General features: G+C 34.4%; 2 protein-coding genes across 2 annotated transcripts; one reads left to right on the top strand and one right to left on the bottom strand.

Annotated features, from left to right (window-relative positions):
* The first annotated feature begins 1,150 nt into the window (after window positions 1-1,150).
* Window positions 1,151-15,902, top strand: LOC146131970 (acyl-CoA dehydrogenase family member 11-like). The gene is made up of 19 exons (XM_083397944.1): window positions 1,151-1,319; window positions 1,782-1,881; window positions 2,275-2,400; window positions 2,569-2,727; window positions 3,325-3,489; window positions 4,145-4,281; window positions 4,872-5,007; window positions 5,381-5,490; window positions 6,454-6,565; window positions 7,134-7,202; window positions 7,579-7,717; window positions 8,340-8,447; window positions 9,314-9,412; window positions 10,134-10,289; window positions 10,766-10,909; window positions 12,615-12,694; window positions 13,329-13,445; window positions 14,403-14,512; window positions 15,640-15,902. Exons 1-19 carry the CDS (start codon window positions 1,192-1,194, stop codon window positions 15,746-15,748), a joined length of 2,304 nt encoding a protein of 767 aa, XP_083254070.1. The 5' UTR covers window positions 1,151-1,191; the 3' UTR covers window positions 15,749-15,902.
* A 2,892-nt stretch (window positions 15,903-18,794) lies between these two features.
* LOC146131969 (bax inhibitor 1-like) lies at window positions 18,795-24,385 on the bottom strand. Its single transcript, XM_083396554.1, has 6 exons — window positions 24,228-24,385; window positions 22,737-22,845; window positions 21,638-21,758; window positions 20,924-21,070; window positions 20,056-20,236; window positions 18,795-19,559 (listed from the first exon to the last, which is right to left on the bottom strand). Exons 1-6 carry the CDS (start codon window positions 24,287-24,289, stop codon window positions 19,463-19,465), a joined length of 717 nt encoding a protein of 238 aa, XP_083252680.1. The 5' UTR covers window positions 24,290-24,385; the 3' UTR covers window positions 18,795-19,462.
* Between the last annotated feature and the right edge of the window lie 714 nt (window positions 24,386-25,099).

Below are 25,099 nucleotides of genomic sequence, written 5' to 3'. Positions count from 1 at the left end.
GGTTTATAGGGTGCTGGTCTAGAATCCTACCACAACGAAACACCATTTGGGTTAGGGTTAGCGTTTGGGTTAAGGTGGGTCAAGTAGTATTATTAAATAAAGAATATAATAATACTTGACCCACCCACACCCAAACGCTAACCCGCAACCTAACTCAAGTTTTGTGCGTTAATTTTAGAACTGTGGTAGGATTCTAGACCAGCGCCGTTTATATTGCTAACAATATTTGGGTTAGGGTGAAAGTTAACCCTTTAGTTTGAGTGGGTCAAGTATTTGCTATATTTATGCCTTCCTTCCTTCTAACTTAAACTTTGACAATTTATTCGTTAGTGTTAAATTAAATGTGGTAGGATTTCAGACCAGCGCCGAAAAATGGGCGGTGGTCTAGACTCCTATCAAATTTTTGCCGGGAGTTTCCATTGCTAACAATATTTGGTTTATGGTGCGAGTTATCATTTTTGCAACTCGTTTCGTTACTGAAAAAAGTGGTAGGATTCTAGCACAGCGCTCAAAAACGTAATCTTTGCGAAAAATCCAACATGGTGCAACAAGATCTTTACAGTTCCTCCGAAAAAACATAACAATAAGTCATGCGTGACAAGAAATGTTTATTAACAAAATCCCAAAGAGATCATCTCTTTGCAAAATCCAATATCTGTAAATATATATTTTTTCATTTTAATCAAGCAAAGAGTTTTCTCTTTGATTCAAAGTTGAATGTAAAACGCTGTAATACTACTAGAGACTAAACAGAAACGTCATTGATTTTTGTTTAGTACTGAACATCAACAGAAGAGTAAAACTAATGAGTTGATTTTAAAAGGGCGTTTCTCGAAACATTACGCTTTTAAAACCGCAATATACGTATTTGTCAGAGCAGAGTAACCAGTACTAAAATTTTACGCTTTAAAATGAATGTCACTCACTGAGTTTCCTCACAATTCGCACATCTATTCCTGAAATATTCGCCAAGTGTGCCGACGTTAAGTGACCAAGCAAATTTATTTGTCCATTATTGCCAAGTCATACTGCCATGTTTAGCAAAAATGCTGACTAATGCTAAACTGATATCTTGCAAATTGCAAGACATATTTAACCATTGCGCTATAAGTTATTTTGCGACTTAATTTTGTTGTTTTCGTAGGTTGTGCAGTCCATGTGTAAAGCCAAAGATATTCAAAAGAAACCAAAATGAATTCTGACAAAATTATGGACCCAAAAGGCGTACATTCAATTGACAAAAGCAACCTTAAATCATATTTGCTAACTGTTCTTCCGTCAGAAAACGCTGCCTCCCAAATAACCTTAAAACAATTTAAGTATGCAATGTTTTCATTAATTAACCAATCTTTATAATCAGATAGTTGTTTTGTTATTTCAGCACTGGTTTAGAATCCTACCAATTTTTTACAGTAATAACATGAGTTAACAAGATAAAAACTGTAAGAAGGAAATAAATATAGAATAATTAATATACTAATAATAATAGTAACTTAAATAATGTTAGCAATCAAAAAATGTGGTAGGATTCTTGAACAGCGCTATGATTTTTGATGCTCAACCAAAAAAAAAAACAATAATTTTGCTGCTTTCCTTACATATAATTTTATAATAAAAAAATAAAACAGATATTACTTGTTCCTGTAAAGGTAATATTAAAAACAATAAACATCAATTTGTGATTAAACAATTGCGTAAATTTCCAACAATTTGTTGTATGTTCGCATGGCCAACTTATATTGAAATTTAATCTAATTAATTATGTAATATTTTTAATGCAGAGCCGGACAATCAAATCCAACCTACTATGTTCGCCTTGGGAGTACAGAAATGGTTCTCCGAAAAAAGCCTCCAGGGAAGCTATTGAAAGGAGCACACCAGGTAAAAATATAAGTAAAATTTATTGAATAAAAAAATTATTTCACTTTAAAATTTCATCTAAAATTGATTATGATTATTATTTATGTGCTCAACATAGTGTTAATTTTTCAATAAAAAAGGCCAAAAAAATATACAAATAATCAACATGGATGACCGGTACTTTTTTCAACTGTTTTAGCAAAAAAACTATTTTCAATATATTGAGAATGGAAGTAGAGATAAAATCACACTTGAAATACAAATAACTAACGGGGCAAAAAAGCAAAGTAAAAACTAAAAAAGATATTTTTATGATTTGTTTAGATTTTTATTACTTTTATTTAAATCCGTTTAAACCTTTTCATGTTAAAACTCTTTTATAATTGTATTCTGTACATACTTTTTAACACTCAGATTGGCCGTGAATATCGCATAATGCAAGCCCTGGGTCGAGTGAATTTTCCTGTGCCAAGAATGATCAGTTTCTGTAGCGATGTTTCGGTTATTGGCACAGAATTCTATGTCATGCAATTTTTGGAGGTAAAATATATTTGTGACTAAACGATGTTAAATTTACTGTAGTTTGCCATCTTTTGTTGTAATTTTAAATTAGTTTTATACAAGCTATAATTTTACGAAAATTTTGAGCATGACTTGTAGGAATTTATTGTATATAACTGAACAACTTTTTTCTATGTTTTATTTAAGGGCCGTGTCTTCTCATCAACTTTTCAAGGTTCAAAGAAAAGCCATCTGCGTGGATGCTTGTTACATGCGATAGAAACTTTGGCAAAATTGCACAAGTTTAATCCTACGGCCCTGGGCCTGGACAACTATGGCAAGAAAACTGATTATTGTGGTAGAGTTGTAAGTTGCACTTTATATTTTTTAGCTCTGACCAATTTTAAGTTTATCATTTTATAACCTTAATCATTTGATGTTGATATTTATACAATAGACCAGGGCTTTCCAAACTGGGGTTTGTGACACTGCTGGAGGTCGTACAATGAGTTTAAGGGTTCGAGAGTAAAGGAAAGTTGCAAAAATAACTTTTTACTTAAAGTGTTACATCTATAAAATTTATTTTTTTCTGTTTGATATGCTAATGGCAAATTTAATACAAAACCAACCCTTGAAAATGCACAAGTTACTATAACAAATGCATGCCAAAGCAGACAATAAATGAATTAAAAGGGGTCACAACTGAAAATTATGGGAAGCCTTCAATAGACTCTTTAATGTAAATAATTAAAAGAAGGTAAAAAACAGATACAAAGCATAAATCATTTCTTAAAATTAACAAGTATTTATTTATTTCATCTTATTTAAAAAAATGCATTGTCAGTTTCGGTATAAAATAGAACAAGTTTTTTAATTATAATACCTGTAATGGATCAAACAATTTGAAAAACGATATATGCAAATCTTCTTTTTAGATTTTAATGTTGTTGCATATTTTCACAGTTAAACACTTGGTCAAGGCAATACAAGGCGTCTGCCCACACAGACATGCCAGAAATGGACAAACTTATTACTTGGCTGCAAAATAAATTGCCCAACATCAAAGATGAAACTTCAATAATTCATGGGGATTACTCTATAGCCAATATTATGTTCCACCCTGTTGAAGTCAGTATAAATGATTTTGAAGCCATGATATTTTAGACTTGGTTAGGCCTAAATACAATAATCGAGTTTTACATTTATTCAAAAGTGTTTCTCATGCCTCAGAGTCAAATTTGTATAGTAGTAAAATACTGTCCATGCAGTGTTTCTGGTCTGCTTGGCACAATTATTTTGATAGTCATGAATTAGTAGAAAATGGCTTATATTTATATGTTAATATGTTGAGTTTTACACTTAACAAAAATTCGCTCATTTTAAAGTGTTTGAGCCAATTTACACTTGTTTCTAGGTTAATTTCATGGCGATCGATTCATATTTACTTCTTAAACCTAAAACGTTTTTTTTCAAATTCAAATTTAAAATAAAAACAGTCAAATATAATAGTGTTTGTTCATCATAATATATTTTAAAAATTCAATGGTATCTCTCCAAGTATTTGCAACTATTCAATTTACATTTTTTTCTTAGGTAACACATTACATTTTTATTTTGGTTTTTTTATTTTAAGTAAGTTCAAATATTGCATAGTATATACAATAAATATTTTAAAAGTTCAAAGGTATCTTTCCTAAAAATTTTTCAACTATCTAATGAATATATCTATATATATTTTTACTCAATTAACTAGTTGACTTATTTTTTTCCAAATGTCACACAGAACAAAGTGAGGGCTGTGTTAGACTGGGAGCTCTCCACTATTGGACACCCTCTCATGGACCTGGCTTACTTCTGCGTGTTATACAACGCTCCACAAGAATATTTCATGATGAACGGCACCACGCAAGAAGAAATAAAGTCAGTTAACCTAAAAAGCCTTTAAACCAGTGTTGTAAACAAGTCATTTCAAAATGACTTGAAGTTATTTTTAAGTCTTTTTAAATAAATAACAAGTAAAGTCCAAGTCATCGGTTGCCCAAGTCAAGTCCCAGTCAAGTCATAGCTAGAGCAAGTCAAGCCCTTGTCACAAAAATAAAACTTCAAATTATTAAAACTGGCGAACACCCCCGATTATGAGCAATAATTTAAGTGAAAAATAACACTAATGCAACATATAGAAATAAAATTGTTTTAGGTAGACTTAAGTCAAGTCAAGTCATTTGAAAACAGTGACTAATGTGCACTTAAGTTAAGTCATTGACTTAAGTCATTACAACACTGCTTAAAACACACTTTATATATATCGAACACCATATAAAATTTTAATCGCACAAAATATTTTTTTTTCCAACAACCTGACTGTAGAGTGGCATGATTTTTCTTAAAAAAAATTTGGTTAGACTTAAAACAAACAGATTTGCTATTTAATAGAGTTTAAGACTATATTTTGAAACAAAAGTAAATTAATAAAGCAATAAAAACAAAACAAAAAATATTTTACATTTCAGAGAGTTATTCAAAAGCATTCCAACTCAGGACGAACTTGTTAAGCTTTACTGTAAATTACGAGATATTCCGTTTCCAATACCGAATTTCAATTTTTATATCGCACTTTGCTTTTTCAAACTGGCCTCCATTGTTCAAGTAAGTGTTAGAGTTTAATTTTGTTAAAAAGTAAAAAAAAGTGTTTGGGATTTGCAAGTGCATACATTTTAGTCTGTTTGCTTTTAAATCAATAATTTATCATTTAGACAGCCAGTATTTTTAATCATTATCACTGTGAACATATTTTATGTGTTGATTAGTTTTATTCCAATTACAGTGGTTTAGCACTCATAACAGTGTAAAACTATATCAAATTTTTTACAAAAAATGTAGGTTTTGTATGTTTTTGTTTTTTTGAAGTGTTGCTTAAATTTTTTTGCAAAAATCAGATAATTAAGATTCCCGTGCCAATTTATATACATTGCTTATACTATTTTCCAGTTAAAATTTTAGGAATATTCCAATGTTTCAGGGTGTTTATGCCAGATCTCTCCTAGGCAATGCAAGTTCACCCTATGCATCAATTTATGGTGGATTAGTGTTACCTCTTGTAAAATCTGCTCTCAAAATGGCCAATCAAAGGTTTGTTAATCAGGAAGAAATTAGTTTTGGTATATTTTCTGATATGTTTTAAGTCAAAAGTTATTCTAAATAAAAATTAAGCTTTACTATTATGTAATTTGTAATAATACTGATTATTATTGCTTTTGATTAATTTGAATGTAAAAATTAATAAACTGTTTTAATTTTTGGTTAAATTTCACCACATATTTTGGCTAACTATTATCCTTCTTAAGGTTCATAAGGTCCCCCCAGCCAGATGTGTGTTTAATTCAGCATGTTTCAGTCAATTATTAACCAACTCTGTTTTGTGTTGTCTGAGTCCAATAGGTTACAGAGGTAGCTTAGAAGCTTGGAAATTTTCTGTGCAAAGTCACGGTTGCATGTCAGGAATTAGTTAGGAATGTTGAGTTATCTGTTTAATTGCAATTTGGCTGATTCATGTTTGATTTGTTTGCAATTACAATATATATAATTTTAGAGAATTGATTTTGCGTAACAGTGATAAATTTGAAAATAAAATTCAGTAGCTTTTTTGCAGACATTATTTTTATATTACAGTATGCTTTTAGGTATTTTTATTTCACAGTGGGATTAATGTTTTATATTACAGTATGCCTTTAAAACAGGTTTTATAATGTTAAAATTTAAGGTTATACTACTGGAAAAAATAGTTGTTCAACAACTTATGTACATGCAAAACAGGGAAAAATTCTTATTTTAACTTCAGGGATAATTATGCGTTAGTGATATTGCTTGCAGAGTGTTTGTATTTATTGTGTCTTTTTAGTTATATATTTTTTTCATATTTAATTTAAATGCAAATTTTACCAACAAAACTTTTAATTTTTCACTTAATTTTTTAAATATAACCTGATAATTTTAAATATAACCTGATCTATCAATTGTTTTTAATAGGAGGTTGTTAGGATTAAATACACACTGCCTGTTTAATTTTTATAAAGTGCTGTTAATTTGTTAAAGCGAAATGGCGCCCCAAGTGAAACCGATGACCCTTTCACCTTCGCCCAAAGGTCAAGTGATGCTGGATAGGGTCAAGCAATTTCTCAAGGAAGTGGTGATACCAAGAGAAATGGTTGGTTTCAATTTGCAATTATGCCTACTATCCAATATTTTTAATTTAGACAATCGTTCCCAAACTTTTTTCATTACTGGATTACTGTAGGGATTGCAATTGTGGGACAGGTATAAAATTTTGTGTTCAACTTATTAATTGGATTATTATTGTTAAAAAACGAAAATATAAATAATGCAACAAAACTGTAGTGAGCTTTATTAAATTGTCTTTAGTTTAAAACTTCAACAAAATATATTTTAAAGTTGTGTCTGACAACATTTCAATCGTACTTTATCTTCATTTAAAAGGAAAAATTCCACCGGCTGGTAAAATTAACTCTTTGAGCCAGATTTGGCTGGCGGGCTTTGTTCTTTTTATTCTCAAACTCAGTGTTTCTTAAATGTTTTTACCTAGTAATACCTTTGCTTTTTTTATTAAGCCCGAACCCCATAGTTTTTTTTTAACGAGAAAATAAAAAGTATTTCTCAATAATTACTCTATTAAATCTGCATTCATTCAATAAAAAATGCAGTTTTACAGCTAATGAATTTGGAAGTAATTTAAACTATTTGGTTTGCCTTTGCAGGAATATTGGAATTACCTCAAGGCACAGAAAAATCCGTTTTGTGTTGTTCCAATCATGGAAGAGTGGAAGGTAAATTAATTAAGATATTTCTAATACTGTTTTTAATAGTTTTGTACTTGGAAATTTGCAATAACAAATTATAATTAGCATTTCCATTGACGAAAATCATGGCTAAAATCCATTGGCAAATTTCAGGTTTAAATTTCGCATTTGAAATTACATTTTTTTACAATACCGATAATATGGACGAAACTGTTTTCAGTAAAGGCGGACATACATTGTGCCTAAAATATCAAGTATCGTTGGTATCCAACTGCAGTTCAGTTTTTGCATGAATGAATTCGCCACCACTATAATATTATAAAAAATTGAAGCATGTGGAGTTCTAGGACTTGCCATAGCACCTTCATAGTTTTATTGAAAGTGTGTAACTCGTTATTTTCAGGCCAAGGCGAAGGCACAAGGTCTGTGGAACCTATTTCTTCCAGGAGTAAGCGGTCTTTCTAATGTCGATTACGCACACATTGCTGAGCAGTTGGGAAGAAATCCTAACTACTCCGAAGTTTTCAACTGCGCTGCGCCAGGTAAATAATAAATATTGCTCCTTTCTGGCGATAGTTTTGACTTGTGAAAACTAAATAGCTGTCTTGTCTTGTGCTATCCGGGAGAAATATGTTAACTCAAAACAAACTGTGGCAGTTTTAATGTTAACAAGTTACCTCCAGCTAAGAAACCATTAAAACATTTTTGAAGTTTTTTTTTTCTTATTACAATACCAAGTGTCAGTTGCTGAATACCGGCTGTTGATCTCCTTAATGTGATGATGTTTGTACGAACAAAATTCAGCAAGCAATGGTGCTTTGGTTGTTTATCCTAGCCCTCACTTAGCCTGTGTAGCTCAGTTGGTAGAGCGTAGGTCCCGTGTTGGCCGAAGATCGTGAGTTCGAACCTCACCGAAGGCTAGATATTTTTCTAGCCTGAATAGCTTGTACGAAAATGATTTAGGTTTTTCGGTATTATGAAACTATTAAGATGTTGCAACACTTAATTTATCTATACACAATTGAAAGGCGGTAGATGGACAATTAGTGCCTTTTTATCGACATAATACAAAATAAGGTTGTGTACTTTGTATCTCCTTTGCCAAATTAAAATTTCATGTAGTCGTTTTTTTTTTTATATATTCATAATTTTTTAAATGTTTAGACACTGGCAACATGGAAGTCCTTCACATGTACGGCGACGCATACCAGAAGGAAAAGTGGCTCAAGCCCCTTCTGAACGGTGAAATACGATCAGCCTTTTGCATGACAGGTTCGTAACTTTAATTTTGTGTTCAAACATTCTACTTGGTGCTCAGCTTGTTTTATAATGACATACCGCAGTAAAACACCATGTTGGTATATGTTCTGACATTTTTAAGTTCGTTTTTAGCATGGCATTTTGAGACAGTTTTGTACACAACTAGCTTTGAAATGATAGGTCAGTGGCAAAAATGACTTAAATCAAATTTAAGACATTTACATCAAAGTAAATTATAAAATATTTAAAGTTTGTACTTATTCAGTCCTGAGCGGCATTTGATTAAGCAAACAACAAAAATATAGCTTAAATCGAGCAAACTGTTTTACAGGCAAAACTTCGGTACAAAAATAATAAACTTTAAGCAAAAAAGGTTTATCATGTTTATAATAAAAGCCTCAGTAGAAGTAAAGTCAGGTATTTTGAAAGGCCAATGCCATTTAAATACAGTAAATGAAAGTACATTTATGTATCGTCCGGTCAAGTCACTACAACACTGATATGAGTCATGCATAATGCATAATATGCTAAATTAATACGTTATTTGATCGATAATATCGCTTAATATACCAAATCAGCGATACTCCAAGAACCAACTTTACACATCCTATGAATTTTGACCTGAGCAAGCCAAACTGTGCATTGTTGTACTACTTGACCCGCATCTAAATAAATAATTGATATCGCATGAAATGGGCACCTAAGCCAAGTATACCCAAGAGATAATTACAGAATTGTTAGATATGCGACTTATACTGTGTGTATTAAAGCTGTCGGATAAAACACGTATCGGCAATGTCTGCACATATTATCGGACCCGATCCCATAATTATCGTACTAAACTGCATCTGTTGAGTTAGGCTTTGGATTTTTTGCAGAACCTCAAGTGGCATCAAGCGATGCGACCAACATGGAGCTGACCATATTACGCGACGGCGACCATTATATCGTCAATGGGAGAAAGTGGTGGAGCTCTGGTAAATTTAAAGTTGTTTAGTGCCTTTTTATAATCAGATAGTAGGCTTGGGGTAAAACCAAAAGGCGGGGTGATTGCAACCATTTTGGAATCCGATTTTCTGTTGTTTTTAAACTACTTTGATGGCACTCTAAGAAATTAAAAAAAGATATTCGCGGCGCACCGCATGTGCGCCTTCATGTATGTTTGTAATAAAAAGAGATTTTTTCCCGAATTCACTAAAAAGCACCGCGGTACACTTGGGAATCTCTCGGGCACACAGATGGAGAACCACTACCGCATTTACCCATAAATTTTAAAAACTTGTGTAAACACGCGATTATTTTTTTTTTGAAAATGACGATGACGAAAAACAAAAGATATTTTTGATTTAAAAAAATGTAAAAAATAAATGATTTTTTTATTAGCTAGAGAAGCGCACCACTTCGAACAAAAATCAGTCAGCAAGTTCTTAAACTTTTAATGTAAATATGCATTTCGCCATATAAATAAATGGCATCATGAGTATATCTTAATTCGAATAATTCATTCATGTTTGTATTGAAAGTTTAAGACCTTTCTGACTGATTTTTGTTCGAAGCAGTGCGCTTCTCAAGCTATTATTAATTTTTGGAACTTTTATCGTCGACATTGTGTTCTGTTGGAGGACAAGATTCTGTTGTGGAAACACATATAAAGCTTATATTTTTTTGGTTTTGTTAAAAAAGTCTTTATTTTTCCAGGGGCCGGCAGCCCGCGGTGCAAGATCGGCATCGTGATGGGTCTGACGGGAAATCCCCGAAACACCCCCAAGCACAAGCGCCACAGCATGATCGTGGTACCCTTTGACACCCCTGGGGTCACAAAAGTCAGGGACCTGGAGGTGTTCGGGTACCACGGTAAGTGTTTGAGTTTTATAGACTAAGAATCAGTGAACTAGTTGGAAAATTTAAAGCTGCATTACGATGATTCTTATATCTTGCACTGTTGGTTATTTAGTTTCCAAATTCAGCACCATAAAATCGACCTTGTTCGTTTGGTAGCCGCGAATGTCACCTTTGCGGGTTTTTGTTTGCTTGGCAAATTCTAATTTGTGTATGTTTGAGGATATACTGCGATTCAAACGAAAACGAAATGGGAATTAAACTTTATGTATACAAATGTGATTTCAGTTGGAATTTAAGTTCCTTCCTATTGCGATTTCGAGTATACTGGACGTGTAATTTAATTAAAAAAAAAATTTTAGTCTTCGCAAATTCGTCAATTCTTATTTAACTTTATTTTAAACTGAAAGTCTCTTATTTAAATGTAAAACGAATTAAAAATATTCCTTTTTGTCTCTCTGTGTGTCTGTATGTTCTCCATTTACCCACAGACGCCCCAGGGGGGCACAGCGAGATGTTATTTGACCAAGTTCGCGTCCCAGCGGCCAACCTTATCCTGGGTGAAGGGAGGGGCTTCGAGATCGCCCAAGGACGACTGGGGCCTGGCCGAATCCACCACTGCATGAGATCTATAGGTAAGAGCAGGCTTAGTTCCATAGCATTGTATAGACTCCAGCCATAAGACCGAGATAAAAACAACACCAACGTCAGAATACAACGCAACTCGGAATAAGGCCAAAATAGGACTAATAACTAATGGCCTAATGCTATTAGCACCGCCTAAATCGGAATAAGACCTAAATGGTCAGAATCAGCCCTAAACAACACTTTAACTAACCCCAAACCCCACCCCTAGGTACATCACTAACTTCCCTAATAATTTTAACATTAACCTATTTTGTAACCCCACCCAGTGGCGTATCCAGGGGGGGGTGTCTATCCGGACCACCCCTCTCCTTTTCGTTAGGGATATTATCGTTTTTTGTTGCTTTTGTCAGGGTTATACTCACCATCCTAAGCGGCAATGTTTTTAATCTGATTAGGTTACGCCCCTTGCTAATGCGAAACCAAAATCAAACGCAAAACGCCGTTTTTCGTTTCTTGTCCGGTCGACCGTAAACGCAGGAATTTTTCTCTATCGTTATTCGTTCGGGTTGGCTGATCAGCAAGTGTGTTTAACAATCAAAAACAATAAATCAAGCGGTTTTCGTTTTTTTCTCGCTAAAATCGTTGAGTTAGGCGCAGCTGATGTTCCTCGCTGTTCGCTGTCTGCGCTAATATTCGATGTTTGTGTAAGTCTGCAAGACGTGCTTGTGTTTTAGCTGACCTGGCACACAGCCCGGCGCAGATGTTGCCCTAATCGAATAACACCCAGGAAATCGATCTTCGTTTAGTATTGCAGGTGGCGAGAGACGTGCTTGCAATTTACGAACTCCCGCACACGGGTCTGCCAAAATCAATCACACATATTTCACGGTCTTGGTTTAGTTTCTCGCCTAAAGTTAACGACTGCATACGAAGCGGTTTTGCAGCTGGCGCCTGGCAGGATTGTCAACGACGCAAGTGTTCGCTTTGCGCCTCAAGTTTTGCTTTTGCTGGACGTTAATGGACGGTTTCTAAATAGTTTTTTATTTATTTATGACGTCATTACAATCACTATTTTATGACGTCATTAACGTCAGACGGAAAAACGGGGAATAAGTTGAAAATTCGTGAACCCTCTCTCGACTTCATATACTATAATAATTTGTGACCGCCAACTATTCACCCTTTTTTTTCATCGTCCCACGCCAAAATTCTGCAAAACACCAGAAAGACTGTTTGGATATTTCACGCTAAATGACGTCACCGGCGTTGGGTTTGACCCATTTAAACCCATGGGTCGCAGTTTGATTTGTTTGGGCCGCCGGCTGCAGCAGTTCACATGTTGTTTTATTGAAATTGGTTTCCCACAAGATATTCCAGTTCTTAAGAAATTTAATTCGAATTTACATTGATGATTTTTATCTTCGCCTACAAAACGCTTAGTATTTGGATTTTTTACATTCCTAAAACGCAATTGAAACGAAAAAAATTGGCGTTAACCGAGTTGAACTTTCTTTCTTAAAAACAACGGCTCAATACCGCCATTTTTCTTCGCACTTTTTGCTGCGTAGTGTTCTGATATTTTTTAAGCCTTTTGTATATTTTGTAATACGGATAAAGTGCAACAGGTGTGATATACGTCTATCATTATATTTTAATTTCACGCGTTACATTTAAATGGATTAATCACGCGCGTGTATGTATGTCAAGATAATGTTATTGGTTGTTGATAATCCTTATGTTTTTAACTCCCAGGTGTAGCAGAGCATTGCATGGAGCTGATGGTAAAACGTGGTGCAGAGCGAAGGCCCTTTGGCAAACGGATCATCGAACACGTGAGTACGCGTGGGGTGCTGTTTATAGTCCACGTTTTTTTTGCACATTTGATAGTCCTTGTTTCCTCTTTCACATTACGATGTAGAGTAGCTGTGGGTTCTTTATTAAATGAGCTTCTTCTAAGAATTTAGCAGTGTGCTTTCTTGTATTGATTTTACTGTTTTAGCGCACAGACCTAGACTTATTAAAGTTTTTTTGCATATTTTATACGTGCAAGCAAACCAAACTGTAACACGCGCTGTAACCAGTTGAGTATATCGACACAGATGACATGACTAGTATCTAAACTGGCTAAAGCTGTCTGTGTTGCAAAAAATCAAAAGTACCTAAAGAATATACCGAAAAAATAAGCCAAATCTATAATAAATAGGCTAACTCTAAGTCAACTTAGAATTTAATCGTCTGTTGGTGTCTGATAGACCTTAAAAATATTTTAACTTTTTTAAATCATAACGTTTTGAGGCCTGAGTAATTCGGTAAACTTTCCTTAAAAGGACATTTGCCGATAACCGTGTCTTCTGAAAAGATAAATGGGCAAAAATCTGAAAAATTAGAAAGTGGCGTTCACTGATCTGCGTAGTCCGGACCAAAAATGTCTGTCAAAAGACCAACAATGTCTTCGTTTTCTTCCAGCAAGTAGTACAGCACCAGATAGCGGAGTGTCGCATCCAGATCGACCAGTCTCGTCTACTGACGCTTCACGCCGCCTTAATGATCGACAACGTCGGGGCTAAGGGCGCATACAAGGAGGTAAGTGAATCGACTGGCCAATACACACTACACAGGCCTTGTATATTGACTGATAAATCTTAAAGCTTTAAGATCGAAGTAATATAACGGAATCAGACCCTTGGCATCCTCAGTTCCTGTTCAATTTTTACCTTTGAGGTAACTTGATTATATGCGCGTCAGCTGAGCAGTACTAGACGGTGTAGAAACTAGAACTCAAATTCTAAAGTAATTATAACTTCATATAAAAATAGCGTTATAACCAGGGTTACCATCTGCTAAGACCAAAAAATAAGCACGCTACTACGAAAAATAAGCACGAATTTGGTAACTTAGGGCGGATCCAGGATTTCGTTGGGGGGAGGCACCCAAATACAATACTGTTAAATTAAAAACACTTGTTTTTTTCTGCGCCAAATGAATCAAGCAGCTTAATCGTGCAAAGCTAAAAAAATGAGTTTATTTGGTTGAATTGGCGAAACTTCCGTAACGTGTTTGGCCAGGCTTTACCAAACTTGTATAACCGTATATTGAGGCTTAATAAATTCTAAAATAAGACAAACTAAGCACACAACTCAAAAATAAGCACGTTTCTTAGAAATAAGCACATTAGTATTTTCTAAAACACTGCAATCAAAAATAAGCACAAATCTTAGAAATAAGCACGGTATGGTAACCCTGGTTATAACTGAGAATTTTAAACAAAGCCCAACCCTTACTACAAACTTTTTCGAGTTTAATTTAAACCAGGCTGTAATCTACATCCAATCTGATTTTCGGCTCTTATTTTTTTGAAAGGAAAACAACTGTAATAGCTCCCTTTAAATTGAGTAAACTAAAAAGACACTTGGATTTAAAGAGAGAAGTAGGCCCTATGTTTGAACTTGCTCTAGTAGTTTATCTTGGACTTGGCAAAATGACGTGACCTTAGAGGTCGTGACCTTTTGCCCTCTCGTGACCCTTTTTCTTATTTGTCAGATCGCGATGATCAAAGTTGCAGTTCCTCGCATGATGTGTCGCGTGATAGACCAGGCCATACAACTGCACGGCGGCGCCGGTGTTTCGCAAGACTTCCCATTGGCTGGCTGGTGAGTTTTTCAAACAATGACCATTGTTAGCCAACATACGCCAATACCGCTGTTGTTTTCGTTCGAACGGGAAGTACGTGTCTGTCGTAGTAGCTAGGCACTGTATAATTGAGCTTAATTAAGCCAAGAGTGTCGTATTACTGGAGCTCAGAAATTGTTCATTTGTAATGCTCCGACGAGTATATGCTCAGCAGGTATATTTTTTACCAACTATGATGCAATTTGCCAAAATATTTTTTGTTTGTCTTTCTTTGGAAGACGGCGGAATAAGTGAGAAGCCCTTTATGCGGTATTCCAGACCTTCAAACCAAAATTATCGTCATAAACAATTAAATTCTGTAAATTTCAAATTCCACATTTAATGGTGAAAATAACGGCCCAAATAGACATAAAAAGCAACATGCTTTATTATTCAAACGTTTCGGCAAATGCTCATGCCATCATCAGTGATATTGTCCTTCATTGTCGAACAAACGTTGTGAAGTATGCCGTTGTCTTTGAAATACGTTCGCCTTCTTCTCGCAAAAATACTCAGGAAATTTAGTCACAGCTTGTTGCCAGGGGACGACATGACATTGCGCTTTCTTATCTCGTTACATCGTGTTTATTTGCTCGTAAACCTGTGCGGAATCTCAGGCCAGCCCACATTCGAACGTCGTATACCTAAATGACCCTCACCATATTATCAAGTACCAAACGCAGCAAATCGGACAAAATCGTTTAACTGTTGTTGCAGTATAGTGTTAAGATACTTATTTGTGTTTTTCGTATAGTTTAAAAAGATGCGACAAAAAACAAACTGCTAAACACAAATAGCATTTGTCGAAGATTGTAATGTAACATTTTCATGAAGTTATGTCGCCACATGATGTTTTTCATTTTTGTGACGTCATGATCTAAAAACGACCACGCCCTTTTTGTGTCGAGGTTCACAAGCAACGAAAGGGTGTTTAAAAATCGTCAAAGGGGCCACATTGCAGAAAATGGAAGGTCGAAATACTTGACAAAGTGTGTTTTAATTTCTTACTTTTTGTTCAAAGTACTTCGACAAAATGTGTATTATTTAATTCCATATTTTTTTTCAGTGCACTTTGACAAAATGTGTTTTAATTTACTACTTTTTCAAGGTACGCCGGGGCTCGCACGCTTCGAATTGCAGACGGACCTGACGAAGTTCATCTTGGCAGCATTGCAAAACTAGAGATACGAGATCAACTTTTCAAGCAGAAGCTTTGAAAAATGGAACCCTTTCCTTTCGTCCTATCAGCCTAATCTACATTTCCCGTAATTCAGCGTTTTCAAACCATAGGTCGCGGACTATGCAGTATACTATTACTATAGTATAGCGTTGTATGGTTAGATTTTTTGAGATTGGTTTTGAGCAAGATATCCAGAATACTTGAAAAATGTCGGAGGCAATACGAAGACGTGCCTCATATTTATTTAATTCAAACTTATTTTTTCCTTTGTCCTTTGTTTTTTGTGTGCTTGCAAAAAGTTTAAGAATTGGGTTGCCGCAAAATATGGTTAAAAAACGCTGCTGTAATTAGTTCAGCCAAGCGCTTACAAGAAGCCTTTTTCTATTTTTCTTGTTTGCGCGTATATAAAGCAACACTGCTTGATCAGATGCATTGACATACTGGTTCAACAGGAATAAACCCAAATGAGCTGCCTTTATCTATTTACAAATGCTATAAACCGTAACGTGTTGTTGTTAATTGCAAAACGCTTACTCTTTTACATTTCCAATGCGCGTTTTCGCTAATTTCAACTGTTGCCTTTGTTTCTCATCGTCTGACTGAATCGCAGCCGTGATTGTTGTACTACAATGATTGCTAATTGTTACCCGTTAAACAGTACAAACGTGTTTAGTCAATTGCTATTGACGTCACAGAGTTTATGGCGAAAATTTCAACATTTCGTCAATTAAATGATTTCACCATGTTCCCTTCCTCTTTTACTATAATTGTCTGTTTGAGTAAATGTAAATTTAGCGGAAACTGTTTGTAAATCTACAGAATTTTTACGAGAAGTTTAACCGTACAATTTGAAACAGTATTTTATTGTAATATTAATTTATTTCTTAAGAAATGTAAAACGAAATTTCTTGTGGCTTCTGCTTTCTTTAATCTCTATGCTATGCAAAGCTTTCAATTCATTTTTTTACTATTACAATAGTTCATTTCTGTTACAAGTGTGATCTTTCTAATTATGATTATGTGCAAATCGAAGTTTGATTAACAAGTTGACTTGCACTTTTCAATAAATCATAATCTACTGGTCTTGTTAAGCATTTTATTCCAGTTTTTGTAGAACTGATTAGGCAACTTTTAGAACACAAATCAGGCTGATATTTGTTCTCAGTATTCGCATTCAAATCAAAAATGCTTGGTTTTATATGCGTTAATTTTAATTTTTTGGATTTAAATTCGTTATAAATGTCACCTTTTCACCGCGAAAAGGCCACAACAACCGCTATGAACTGTTCGTTTTTGGAATAAGACAGGCTGCTGAAACTGGCAGGAAGGTATTGCGGTTGAACACGTACTGGATGTGGCTTCAGTCAGCTGCTGGACTATTTTGGTCGTGCAGATTCGACACGCACACCTAAATAAACCAGTTGAACACGATTATTTCTTTCAACTGCAAAATAACTCGAATTTTACTGTTTTCGCAGCGTTAAGGATAGGCTACCGCTTGGGAACTAGCTGAACTACAAAGCCAATGTATTTTTAACATGTTTTATGCGGTTATAAAGTCAATGCCCCTCTGCAAGTTAAAATCTTACACAATTAATCCTTAAACTGGGTACATTTTTTATTACTTGTTCGACTTCGGTAGATATCATAGTATATATGTCAAAAACTGATTCTGATAAATTCCTATATCGCCCTACATCAAAAAGAATATAAATAACGCCATCACAATCAAGTGATGCTATTTAAAACAACAATTGAAATATTTTAGATTGATGTTCTTAATTTAAACTTTATGATGGCCCTCGTTTCGGTCTACCAAAGTAATAAACGTTGACACAGTTATTGTTAGATTTTTCGGCCGTAGGCTATACAGCAGCTTATGCAATGCATAAAATGATAGCATATGTTACCGTGTTGAAATGACTTGATGGTTGCTTGAATTAAATGCAATTCAGTCCTTGTTTTTAAATGACGTGACTCGACTAAAGTCTTTCGGCTAAAATGACTTGTGTCAAATAACTTAAAATTACGTGTTCATTTGTGATTTAATGCTCGTAAAACAGTCAATTTTACAATGTTTTTAGTTAGGCCTACACGGTTTAGTTTTACATTATGACCTAGGCAACTGATGACCGTTTGTATATAAAAATAGCTAACTTGGACCTGTATGACACTGTTATGTAACGTATAGCGTAATGAAAATGTTAAAATTTAGTTTGAATCACGAGCGTTGTTTGAATAGCAGAATGTGTGCTGGTATTGAAAGCTATTGCTGATGCAACATTTTACGTCAGTTGCTGCATTGAAACATGACCCACAATTTGGGTGCACGGCCAATTTAATTACATTGTTTTCAGTAAATAAGTCGTGATTAACATTCGGAATGTCTATACCAATTGTAATTGCGCCCTTGTAAGAAACGGAAATAAATTTATTCAACATTTAAATAGTATTTGAGGCTGTATTATTTTTTCTTAAAGTTGACTTAATTGATACGGCACTAAAATAATGCCTCTTAATGTCGGCCAAAGGTCAATCATCAAAACTCACGACAAACCGAATCCAGTCTTTCCTCTTTCAGCTGCGTAAACAGCGCAGTCAAATACAACACACTGCGCGCAATATGTTAGGTCCGCCATTTTCGATCGATATTTAACAGAAGTTCATATAAAAGCCGCTTTCGGTTGGCAAGGGACTGAAAGGCCCTTTGTTGAAGATTGGAATACAGGACCAAAACAAGCTGCCAAACACACTAGCTCAGTGCTCAGATATTTTGACTGCGACTTATATAATTATTAAGCGTGAAGTAGAAAATTTGGTAACTTAATTCTAAATCATTAAAGATAGTTAACTAAAGAGTTTGAATTAATTATCAGGAACCATCACTGATTATTATTGATTCGGCAGTTTTCTCAAATTTTGGACGAAAATATTGCTTAGAACCAATAAAATAAGTTTACCCATGTAAACTGCAGTCTGTGGTCCAATCAAATAATACACAGACCCAAATGGTTTGAGAACGCTTCTCTAACTGAACAACAACTGCTTACAAAACCGGTTACTTTCCAAAGGCAGAAGGCAGATCAGGGTTGAATTACGTTTATTCGCAAGTTGAAACCGGAGATCATTAAAAAACAACGTGACAACTAGAAACCTTATCGCTCTGGCAGAGTTTCGTTTTTTAAACGTACTCGAAAACAAGAGCGGCATACAGCACAAGACGGTGGCGTGTATTTTGCTTTGGATGTAGACTTTTGCTCCATGAGATGTCCTTTGCAAGTCAGAAGCACGAAAAAACACACTACTAGTTATTCTTTGGACCAAGCCGCTTTTGTAGTTGTTACCTTAAGCAAGCCGTTTTACTTAAAATCAAGACTTTGCTGTACAGTATTATTAGAGCTCTTTGGAGCTGACTCACTTCAGACAAACAAAAGTTAGGTTTACAGTATACCACAACATTTAAAATAAACAACTTTTTAAAATGCAAAACCGCAGAATGTTGCAAAAGTAGTCCATTCCCATAGAAACAACGGAACCAAACTGAGAACCAAGAAAGAAGATTTTTTCCCTTTAACTAAAATTAAACCACAGACTAAAACAAAGAAGTATTTTCTTAGAATCTCCAAGCTATGCACACATACGATACACTAACTTTTCACGCAAATTTATATAAGGTTATATACACATTGGTTAAGCATTGTGCAAGCATGTTAATAATGCAAGGCCAAGACTTTGAGAAGGGAGTCTCAGTCTAATTTCTTTTCTTGTTCTTTTTCTCATTGAGTCCAAGGATGATAATCAGACGACGGAAGATGTTGATAAAGTCAAGGAAAAGATCAACGCTGTGCCTGAGATACAGGAAAAAGTTGAAATATAGAATTTAAACCATCACTTAGTGCAGTGGTTCTTAACCTGTGGTAGTTAATTACCCTTTGAAGTAGTGGTCCAACCTTTTTATTAACCGACCCCAATTTAAATAAAAATAAATTAGCATTTGCATGTGACCAAAGTTTGTTGTCGACAATGCTTAAACTAAATTACACACGTGATTTGCGTAAATTATACACAATTCCAGAGAACGTAGCTATACATGTGTCAAACAGCTCGTATTATATTTTGAAAAAAAAAGTATTTTTTTTTAATTTAACAAAACTGAAGCACACAGTGTGTAATATCAAAACACTTTTTGTCATGGCATTCAGAAGTTTGTCTTTATAACATGGCCCAAGTTCTCCGGTTAGGGTTCAACACTTTGCGGGCACATTTTAGCAAACAAAAAGCCACCAATTAAAGGGAACACTAAATATTTAACAGGGCCACACAACACTTTGATCCGGCACTTACCAGATGTAGTCGTTGTCGCCGTTCATGTGTCTTTCAACGATCAGTTGGGTGTCGTAGAGGACAAAAGCGCAAAAGATTGCGGTGCCGGCATAGAGTTGGAACTGGAACATTGCCACCGATTGGAAAAAGAGATTGGCGAGAGATGTGAAGAGCATGACAGTCAATGCACTACCCAGGAAGCCTGAAATGTATAAAAAAGCTGTGTTTAACATACACAATATGGTACAGGTTTATAACATTTTCACTGCCTATTGCGATTAACACATTTTAATATTGAAAGCTGGTTTTCTAAAGGATTTTTAGGTTGGGTGTTTTTAGTAAACTTTTTCTGTATTTAGAAACAGTGTGATGTTACCAGTCCAATGAGATGAGAACATATTTTCAATCATAATTTTGCATTTGATAAGATTTTTATTGAAATCAACTGAAATGTTAAATATACATTTGTTGGTTAAAATATTTTTTTTACATCAAATTTTCATTAGCAAACCAAATTGTGCTTTTTAATATAAGATAAATAATTTTATTGAAATCAACTCAAATGTACATAACGATTTTTGTGGTGATGCTGAAAAACCTATTAATATCATTTCTTGTTCAAAAAAATTTTTTTTTACATTAGCAAACTATTTTACTTTGTCATTTAACAAAATAAACAAGCTTTAAAAATATACATTATGTAGTAACAAAATGGAACTCATAATTAAATGTTTCGACAAACAGAAATATGGAAACAAATGAAGCTGTTTCAATGAAATTGTGCAGGAAGTCAATAAATGAAACTAATGGGGATTGGCAGTAATATTATATTGTAATAAATTGGCAGCTATATTATATTGATCGTATGAATTTACCAACTGTGACTAACCTCCCAAATATAGGTAGGACCTGCGCTGAGCATACAAAGCACTGACAGAGAAGCAGACAAAGATGACAGTTGTGGCAATAAAAGCTGTGACAATAATCTGAGGGTTGATGTCAATCGCAAAATCCAACACTGGTCCCAAGCCGAGTCCTGCGAAAAAAATCGTTTTACAATGTGCACAAAACATATCTACAGTACAAAAACTGCTAAGATCAAAGTTTTTTTTCTTTCAAAAATAAAAAAAAATAAGTAAAAATATTATCTAAAGAAGTAAAAAATATTATCAAAAAGAAGTAAAAATATTATCTGAAACTTATAAATATTTAAACAGAACTTGGAAGTGCTTACAAAAACATTGAATGCATCATAGAGAAACAATGAAAATAAAATCAAGATCTTTTTTAATTCAAAACATAGCAAAGAAAGAATATTATCTGACACTTATCAAATTTTAAAAACAACTTGGAAATGTTTACGAAGCAGTTTGACCGCAGCATAAAAAAAAAACAATGAAAATAAAACTTAAGATTTTTTTTATATATATTTAAAAAATTTAAAAATATTTAAAAAAAAAACGATGTTATCTGATACCTATCAAATTTTAAACACAACTTGGAAATGTTTACAAAACCGTTGTTATGCAGCATAAAGAACCAAAGAAAATAGTTTACCAAGAAAACAATTGTCTAGTTTTCAACAGAAAAAATCCCGACTTACCCATTGCACCACCAAATGCAGCAAGGATTCCAAGTCTTTTGGTTTGGTTTTCTTTGGTGTGTGAGGTGGTTGCAAGCCAGATCATCAAGCCAATGGCCACCAGTGTGGAAAGGAGTCCACCCTTAATTAAAGACAATCAACAGGATTAGTTTAACGTACAAAAAAAATTCAAACCCCACAGGGAAGTTTGTATCATTTTGTGAATGCTTCAAATAAAGTGAAAGCGTATATGGGCTTGGAAACATTATTAAAGGATCAGTTACGTTGTACTACAACAGGGGTCACCAAACTAAGGCCAGTCTTCTCTTTTCCAAACTGAGCACAAGGCAATGTTAAATAGATTTTGGGCAATATTACCACAAAAAAAGTTTCACGCTTCATGCAAATGTTGTTTGACTTTCTGGTATTTTTGTGTTCTGAGAGAACCTTGCCATGGAACCTTTAGTAATAAAAGTTTTATCAACGTGGTCAATATATAAGTGCATATTATCACAATTTGTGCAAAAACATTTCAAAAGTTTTAAATATAACATTTCAAAAATGCACTTTTAAGGTCTTTACAATATATATATGGCCAATGTTGGAACATAACTAACCCCTCTTCAGATAACAAATACAAAATAAGCGCACTGAATTTGTGCTGCATGTCAACTTTTCACAGGACTTCTGTGCAAACATAAATCTTTTGGGCAAGGGACCTCACAATTCTTTTTTGCCAAAATCGTCATGAAATATGCCACTTTATCGATCAAAAAGCATATCCTTCTGTAAGCCCCAGGTTTATAGTGTAGCTTTAGCGATTAAATCCAAACAAGCCAAAAACACATTTTTACATTTTTTCTTTACTGCCCTCTAAACTATTAAAATCTGATTTTTTCCATTGCAATTGTTGGTGAAAACTTACCACTACCCGCCAAGACTTTGCTGGGTTTGGTTTTGGTCAGTGACAAAAAAAGTTTGACCAATTCAGGCTTTTATATATACCTAATTGCAGTTAACTATTCTTTAAAATAATCACAGTGCTTTCTAAAAATCTCAAGTGCAAAAATATCCTATTACTCCTTACACTGTACTCAAGCAAAAAATAACAAAACTTCACCTGCAGAAATCCACCTTTGAGATGAATAAATGCTCCACCGCTTGCTGACAACATACAGAGTGCAAGACACGAGTAAACATTTCTCAAGTGATTCTTGGTGGCAATTGTCCTACAAAAATATTTGAATCATAGTACATGATATTTATATAATAGTTTTACTTTCTAAAACCAGTTAAACCAGGGCTGCAAGTCGGAGCTGGAGTTTCTCTTTTTTTCTGATATTTTCACCCCTGGGAAATGGGATTGAAAAATTAAAATTCCTGGGAATCATGACGACAAAATTATACTTAATTACGTCATTATGATCTTTAATATTATTTTATATTAGCTCCAAACATTTAATGAAGCTCATTGATGTTCGGTAGTATTACTTCTGCAATTTTACAAGACCTTTTTGTAAGCGCAAATATAGCAATTCAGGCAAGACTTTAATAGTATAAATCAAAAACAGCTCTTCTGGTAATTTTAATTCTTTACCAACGTTTTGGCAACCTATGCAAGTCGCCTTAAGTTTTTCTATGTTGCTGAATAACCAGGATTATAAAAATTCCCGAGATTCAGGATTGTTATTCACTGAAAATCCGGAGAATTTCCTGTCAAAACATTCCTGAAGGAGAACCCTAGCCAAAGCCAGGCCCAGGAATAGCTGTCAGTTTCAGAATCCGAAATAATAAAATCAAACATTGCTTATGATAAATTACAAATTACTAACAGTTTAACTATGTAAAAATAAATCAAGCTTATCTTTTTTTTTTACAAAGCTTAATGGATTTTACAGTATTGGCAACAGAGGGTAAAATCATAAAACCAAAACTTTTTTTAAACTGAATTCAAACGTAGTCTGAGATGTATGACTTATCTCAATGAAATCGGGTACATGGCCAAAAAAATACGAGTCTATAAGTGCACCTCACTTGTTAACATATAGAAAAATAGGGTGGCAGATTTAATATTGGGATGAAAGTTTGGATTGTTGATAGTGCACTAGCCATATTTTCCACAGTGGATCTCAATGAGCCTGTCTAAAAAGTAATGACAGGGAATCATCACATTTCAAACGCGGACGCTTGTGTAAACTATTAGGAAAATCAGGGTAAAACATGTGTGTGCAGCAGTGCACTACATGCTACAGTTGCTACACTTTACACACAGCCTGGAAAGTATGGTCTCAACAAGATGCCGTGGGTGCAGCTCGGAAAAATCTACAGTCAAAAGTCCACCCGCTAATGTAACAGACAGGAAACCTGGGTGCAGATTAATTTGGGGGGGGTGAAAGTTTATTCTTTTTTTTCTTTCTTTGGGGGGCTGCAGGTTTAGTCACAAAAATCGCAGATACACTTGCGACACTTTCCATAGTGGCTATATACAGTGGCAAACATACTAAAAAATTTGGGGGCAAGAACTTTTTCGTACACTTTTCCGGTATTATGAGTTATGGTATTTATATTATTGTGCAAATGCAAAAATAGCCTTTGAAGTAAAATTACTTACAGTTGCGAAAAGTTGGTAAGTGCTTCCATGTTAATTTTTCGATTTCCGAACATGGCATCCATGGTTCTTGTTTTTTGTTAACTCTAATTCTGTATCGTTTTAAATATTTTAACAAATATCTATCAAGATAAAAGTGTTCTGGTTAAATTCATCAAACTTAAATAGAAAATGCGGTTAAAAAATCAAACTAAATATAAAGCAAAACAGGTGTTTAGAAGATAAGAGGTATTCACCCAAACAACAAATAGATTAAATAAATTTAGAATCACCAATTGATGTATTTGTGCGTACCCTAGCGATGCGGGCAAATAGCCACTTTCCCAAAGAAATTGACTTCAAGACAATTTCATTTACGATTTGACGAATATCACGTACGCAAAACTATCTAATACAATAGATCCAAAACATATCTACCAATTCTACAACTGCAATTTACTTACAGCGAAGCCAAACATCTCACTTTGCATTCTCACATGCTACTTAATAATAATGAAAGAACGTACGCGAAAAAATGACTTGCAACTGTTATGTTGTTGTTCCTGTCGCCATTACTAAGCAATAAGGCTTGTGATTGGTCGAAAAGGCGTCACATGACGAGCGAGACGAATAAAACTGACGTGTGCTCATCTTTCACGATCGCACATTTCTGACATTCACTGGCGCAATTCCATTTTCAGTTCCTCTTTCTTGCTTTTTACATTTCTGTATGTTTGTTGATGAGTGTAATCCACTTTCGTTGTCACGATTTACTTACCAACTACGCTTGGTTCCGCTTTCTACATCTCATCGCAATGTAATAGAATACAGGTGGCCTTTTATCGTTTTCTATTTCGACTGTATTGATTAAAAGCACTATTGAAATTCAAAAACAA

Source organism: Ascidiella aspersa, chromosome 9, assembly GCF_963924565.1.
Source record: "Ascidiella aspersa chromosome 9, kaAscAspe10.2, whole genome shotgun sequence".
Taxonomy (NCBI): domain Eukaryota; kingdom Metazoa; phylum Chordata; class Ascidiacea; order Phlebobranchia; family Ascidiidae; genus Ascidiella; species Ascidiella aspersa.
Note: the sequence above shows the minus strand (reverse complement) of the source record. Positions and strands in the feature narration are given on the sequence as shown.

Bases quoted from the DNA above. Each gene is read 5' to 3' on its own strand.
- LOC146131970 (XM_083397944.1), top strand. From the start codon at position 1,192: ATGAATTCTGACAAAATTATGGACCCAAAAGGCGTACATTCAATTGAC. The intron at 1,320-1,781 runs GTATGCAATGTT...TTTTTAATGCAG, and splicing joins ATAACCTTAAAACAATTTAA to AGCCGGACAATCAAATCCAA. The intron at 5,008-5,380 runs GTAAGTGTTAGA...CCAATGTTTCAG, and splicing joins AACTGGCCTCCATTGTTCAA to GGTGTTTATGCCAGATCTCT.
- LOC146131969 (XM_083396554.1), bottom strand. From the start codon at position 24,289: ATGGATGCCATGTTCGGAAATCGAAAAATTAACATGGAAGCACTTACC. The intron at 22,846-24,227 runs GTAAGTAATTTT...ATATTTTTGTAG, and splicing joins CTTACCAACTTTTCGCAACT to GACAATTGCCACCAAGAATC. The intron at 21,759-22,736 runs GTGAAGTTTTGT...TCTTTAATTAAG, and splicing joins TCAAAGGTGGATTTCTGCAG to GGTGGACTCCTTTCCACACT.